Source organism: Tympanuchus pallidicinctus, unplaced genomic scaffold (assembly GCF_026119805.1).
Source record: "Tympanuchus pallidicinctus isolate F22 unplaced genomic scaffold, pur_lepc_1.0 scaffold9, whole genome shotgun sequence".
Taxonomy (NCBI): Eukaryota; Metazoa; Chordata; class Aves; order Galliformes; family Phasianidae; genus Tympanuchus; species Tympanuchus pallidicinctus.
The window spans coordinates 21,903,004-21,909,003 of NW_026294813.1; the positions used below are offsets into that span (position 1 = coordinate 21,903,004).

The 6,000-nt window shown below is 40.9% G+C and overlaps 1 protein-coding gene across 1 annotated transcript in view; it reads right to left on the bottom strand.

Annotated features, from left to right (window-relative positions):
* LOXHD1 (lipoxygenase homology PLAT domains 1) overlaps window positions 1-5,284 on the bottom strand; it is a 60,660-nt gene extending 55,376 nt beyond the window's left edge. Inside the window, exons 1-3 of the mRNA XM_052670005.1 lie at window positions 4,869-5,284; window positions 4,067-4,231; window positions 91-272 (exon numbers count right to left, since the gene is read on the bottom strand). Of these exons, the coding sequence (XP_052525965.1) occupies window positions 91-272; window positions 4,067-4,231; window positions 4,869-5,022 (501 nt within the window). The 5' untranslated portion in view covers window positions 5,023-5,284. The remainder of the gene's footprint in view (window positions 1-90; window positions 273-4,066; window positions 4,232-4,868) is intronic.
* Window positions 5,285-6,000: the final 716 nt, after the last annotated feature.

Consider the following 6,000-nt stretch of genomic DNA (forward strand, 5'->3'; position numbering starts at 1 on the left):
CAATAAGAGAAAAATTTCCCATTCACTACATTTTCTCTTCCTAATCCCCCCAAGGCAATCTGAGATGAGAGCAAACATATTCGATTTTACCTCCACAATGAACTGATTCACCGAGTTCCTCTCAAAGTACATCCGTTGCTCTCTCTTGTTGAGGCACAGGGATTTTTGCTGAGTGCAGATCCCATCACTTCCATAGAGAACAATGAAGACATCTGCATCCGTGCCGGCTCCAAAGATATCGCTGGTGTAGACTGTAATCTCATAAGGAACAACTGATGTAGGAAATGGCAGAAAATAGTAACAATTAAAAAAAAAAAAAAAAAAAAAGGTTATCAAGCAGCAGAACAGTTTTCCTAAGAATATTTCAAAGTAACAAAATCTAGATTGGAAAACTCAACAGCTGAAGAGGACAGGGTAGGAATTACACTTCTGCTCACTTAGAAGCTGATCAGTATTACGAGCATCCAGAGGAATTTCCTTTATCCCTGCAAAACCAATTGACCTTCATTCATCTCAGTTTACTGAGATTTCAAAACTAATCATACGATCAGAAAATGCTCAGTATGTTTATACTGGCTACATAAAGATAGAAAAAGAGGATTTACTTGAACAGCTCATGTCTTAAAGCAAACTACGATCTGATAAAATTTGGAGCAACTTGGCAGATGGATGAAGTTATGCCAACTGGAGGCAGTAGATAAATATTCAGGATAGCTTTCGTAGAAAATGTCCTATTTCTTCCACTACCAAACAAGTGACAAAAGTCAATTAGAAGGAAAAAAAAAAAAAAACCACAACTTTTTGCTACCCACTCTGCCCTATTTTTCTAATAGTATCACTTTTCTCTGACAGCACATAGTCCTTTACATCTTGGGAAACAAGGTAAAACTCCAGCAGGTGAATGGTAAATGCTGAACAGTAAGGATCAAGCCTCTTACTTACTCTTTTCCCTTGATTTCTACACAACACCCTATTACTGAAATAATCTCATACTTTTTTTCTTGTCCTTCTCTGTCTTCACAGCTTCTCAGTCTTGAATCCAGCTGGACTTGCTGAGGAACAGAACTGATGGAGAAATAAGCCTGAGTCTCTTTTCCAGGCTCAGTTACAGGTTTGCTGAATATCCTCGGTCAAGTCACTTCCAACTCCAGTTTCCAAAGTGAGATGCTGCTCAGCTCTCTTACTAGGAAACCAGCGTTCAAATGTCTGTACATCAAGTAGTATTCCTAGCCAAAGGAGTACAAGCACAGAAGTCAATAAAGTTTGGAGAAAGAGCCAGAAAAGAAAACATAGGCATCTTCCTCAGGGTTAGCCGAAAAATTTATTCTCCAAAAGTGGTCAGCTGTTGGCACAGGCTGCCTGGGGAAGTGGTGGAGCCATTCTCCCTGGAGGTGCTTGAGAACTGCGGAGATATGGCACCTGGAGGCACAGACTGGGGTTGGATTTGGAGACCTTGAATTTCTTTTCCAGTCTTAATGATTCTGGGATTCTGTGAATCATTTTCCAAACCTATGAATCTGTGAGCCTGCTTGTGAATGACCAAACATCTGTTGATAAGAATGAGATTCTATCATTCTGTGAGATCAGATGCTCCATCACCATGAGGACATACAAGTTCCATTTACTAGACGGAGTCCCATCTCCCTCTCTTTAAATCCTCTCTGAAATCTATGGGTGAATCTATACTGTGGCCAACCCCTGTTAGCTGCAGGGCAGGCACGATGCCTGCACTCCATCTCATTACCCACAAGCACAGATCTCAACACCTGATGCTACCACCAGGTCTCTCCTTCATACACTGCCCATCACTTTCCACAGTCATTTCAGCTGCTGTCATCTGCACCCTCCCATGCTGCAGTGGCTCCAGTCATCCCTGCTATTCGTTACTCAGCATTGTGCCACATTTCAGATCCAGAATATCAATTCGGGTACAGGGGACACTCCTGGCACCGTATCTGTTAATGCTGCAGTAACTCTGATTGAGCATATCAGAGGTGAATCATTCATTAAAAATCAGGCTCTCTAACCAGAGCTCTCAGGAGAATGGAGATGAAGAAGTTTTCTTCAACAGAGTCAGCCTGGAGGTACTTAATATTCCTTCTGCCCAACTCAGTGAAATCTGCTCTGCTTTGCTCCAGGTAAACTAGCATCATTTCTCCAATGCATAAGGGGGGGAATAATCCTGGAGACCAAAAATCACATGCTATGCATTATGAATTAGAAATGACTTTCACTGCTGAAGTCTGTGCTGCTTGCTCTTGCTGCTTGAATATTAATATCAGCTTAGAACTGAATCAGCAAAGTGGCACTGTAACAAGGTCACTGGCAACACAACTTTCAGCTGTCAGACTCCCATTCCATTTACATGGCGCTTTTAAAACAGTATCCCCACAGGCATGGTTTTAATTGGGTTGCTGATGACATGTTTTCATCATTTGTTCCTCAAGAAAACATTCTGGCACGAGTCATCCAAATCTAAAACAGTTATTTTAGACACCTCTGGCAGACTGGAAGTGCCAGGTTAGTATTTAGGGAACCAGAATGTGGTAAATAGTGTGGTGGGAGTGGTTTAAATGGTTAAACTGCCTGAGCTGATGCTCAGTTCAGCGTGACTTTTGGCCAACTATTTTCATATGCTCAATGTGGAGAGCTGACAAAAATCAGGTTTACACACAGCATATTCAACAGCATGGCATTCCAGAAACTCTGACTCTTATAAGCTGGAACATTAATAAATTGTATAGTCAACATCTGCATCCAAATGCACACTGACTGGGATAATATGGAAAAACCTGCTGAGAAGCACATACGAGTTCTCTGAGTAATATTCATTTATATGAACATGTTACATAGGAACACATAGCAACTTCTTTACAGAAAGGGTTGTTAAGCATTGGAATAATCTCCCCAGGGAGCTGTTGAGTCACCATCCCTGAATATGTTGAAGAACCGTTTGGATGTGGTGCTCAGGCACATGACTTAGAGGAGGGCTGTTATGGCAGTATGGCGGGGCTGCAGTTGGACTTCATGATTTTTAAGATCTTTTCCAACCTGAGCCACGAGTCTATGATTCACATATCTACAAATTCTTTCTAACATAAAGACTATGATATCTTGTATAAATCTGATGGAAGTGAAAAAGGAAGCAAGGAGTGTCCATTCTTCCACTTCAGACAGTTCAGAGAGAGAAACACATGAGAAACATCTTCGTCAGAATTAGGATTAGATCTTCAGAAAAGAAAGAAGATTTGAACTTCCATACTGCAGAGTATATGCACATAGAGCCTGGAAGGAAGCCAGCCAGTGTGAAAGAGACCTTCAGCTTCTACCATAGTGCTGAGAGTCAGAATGAAGTTGAAGCAATTGACAGTCTTCCATGTGGCTATTCTTACAATTAATTACAAAGAAGAAAATTGAGTCAGAAATAGAGAGATTCGGAAGATCTAAGTGATGTCTAAACGAGCAACTGCAGGTGGAAGGCTTTTGGTGTTACAGTGGGTTTACCTCAAACATTAAATTGGAGGGAAATGAAGACTAAGGAAGAGAATGTTGAATCTTGAAAGAGGTAGACTGATGCAACACTATCAGAAGAGCAATGCATCAGAGAAACTGTGGAAGAGGGTCCTTCAGCAAGAGAGGTGTGTGCAATGCAAAGGGCACCAGTGAGAGACTAAGGCTTGGAAGTGAGACCACAACAAGAGTTTGCTTTGACAACAGAAATAGTAATGTTAGAATGGAGCAAGATCAAAGGGAAACTGGAGGCTACAAAGTCAACTTAAAATCAGCTAAGGACCTGGAGATGAAAGAGCAAGAGGGAGATAAAAGACACACAAATAAGGCCACAAAGCTTCTAGAGACACTCTGATTTTGCAAATACATGAAGCATTTATGTAAGAGAACCCAGAGGAACTTTCTTGGAGTAACTGAAGAAACTGGCATCTTACGTATTCATTAATTTCTCAAAGACAGTTCTAGGGAGAAGCCAAGCCTATACAGCTATATGAGGTAGTGAAATTTTATCTTCTGCAATGATGGGTGTGTACTGGGGAAATAGCATTTTGCTCACATGGGATATATTCTGTTGTCTGCAATTCTGCAGGGAAGATAAATCTCTCAATGGCTCCATCATCCTCTGATTTATCCAGCCAACGGCCACAAGGGAACTTGAGGCATTGTCCCAGGGATGGGGCATCGATTTCCACCCATTCCAGAAACCAGCCATTTGAATTACCTGTGGTTAGAGAGATACAGGAATAACTAATCCTTTACAGAAAACAGAAAAATTAATCATTACCTTCCAGGCCTCAGATAATTTAATCTTCCTCTCTTTTGTCAATGGAATAGATATCATAAAAGATCATTGCAAGTGATTGGCCAGGCTTGAGATAACACATTTTATATCTCTGTATTGCAACAAGTTAAAGATGCATTTATGAAAGTGCTGATTACTCCATTGCTTGGATTAATTTGAATTAAGAGGGAAGTTTTCAATTTATCCCTTGGAAGCAATCCACGTATCCTATCAGAGCTTCTCTTGTTTGTGTTGGAGACACTTCCATGTTCAGAAAGCAGCTAGTACTTGATAAAGGGAAAAAAAACAAAAAAAACAACAACAAAAAAAAGCAGCACAAAAATATTGATAGGGAAATCTATGGGTCCCATGTGGAACAAGAAAAAATTCCAGGTTTTTTTGTTGTTGTTTTTACTTTTGTTTTAGCATTAACAGAAAAATAGTGACAGCAACAGCTGAAGTGGCAGGAAGAATTCACCAACAAAAGGCAAATCTAGGGACTAGGTGGAAGGTTATTTTATACAATAATATGCCAGATCAAGCAGAAATACTAAACTACCAAAGCATGTTATCTTACCTGCATTATCATGGCCTATCTTGATTTTTTTCAGGTCTCCTATGTCGACAGACTCGACTGTAAACTCATCTATCTTCCCACGCTCAAATTTGTTCTTGTTAAGCTTTGAGGCCTTCAGGCTGACTATCCCTGTTGTGGCAATGCAAAAGGACATTGTTCAGCATGTGAAACAAATCCTCTGGGAATGTCAACAGTGGAACAATGGAAATGAATAAAATGTGAAAAACAGCTTTTCATCTTGAGATCTGAGCTCTGTCCTCCCGCCCTCTGAACCCAAACTGTATCCACATCACCACCCCAAAAAGCTCTTTTCTTCAGGGATCTGCTGGCAATGCCTCTGAGACTGTGCTGTTGGGCTGTGTTTATGGCTAGCAAGATGGGTGCTACCCATCAGCTCCCTGCCACTCTGACACGCATCAGTCCCCACACACAGCTCATCAGCTGATGAAATACTTCTGGGCCACTCAACGAGGCAGAGCAGGATTTCAGGAGCATTCTGATTCACTGCTGAGAAAAGCAAATCATTCACCACATTCACTACTCAGCAATGTAGTCCCAGGCAACTGTGCTGTTTCTATAATTGAAATTAAAGCCTTCAGACCAGCAGCTGGTGCAAATCAGCATCTCAGAGTTTGGCAATGATTTACAGCAGCTGCTGGTATGCTCCCAGATAATACTGTATATGCACAGACAGCAAGAACATGCAGTTGTCCTAAAAAGGATTGAGGAATCAGTTTTAAGGAAGAAAAAGAAACAACAACCTGTCTTTTCAGACAGTTATATCCACCAACAAGGTGCTATCTCTTTCCATCACACGGATCCATACCTGTATCATCTTTACTCCCATAAAGAGTGATGAAGACGTTGGCATCTGTTCCAGCATTCTTCTTGTCCCCAGTTTTCACTTTCACAATGTATGTCGTGGATTTAGCTGTCAGATAAAATATCTTAGTTTAAGAATGTGAATTCTGAATAGGAACAAATGCTACTTTTCATTGCATGTGTATGTTTGGTTGCAGTTCTATTTTGACTGATTACAGCCCTATTGCAATCTCCATTTCCTGCCATATGCTGTGAGCAGAGCTATCTGGTCGCATGTCCTTCTACTGCTCTTTCACATTTTCTTTCACTC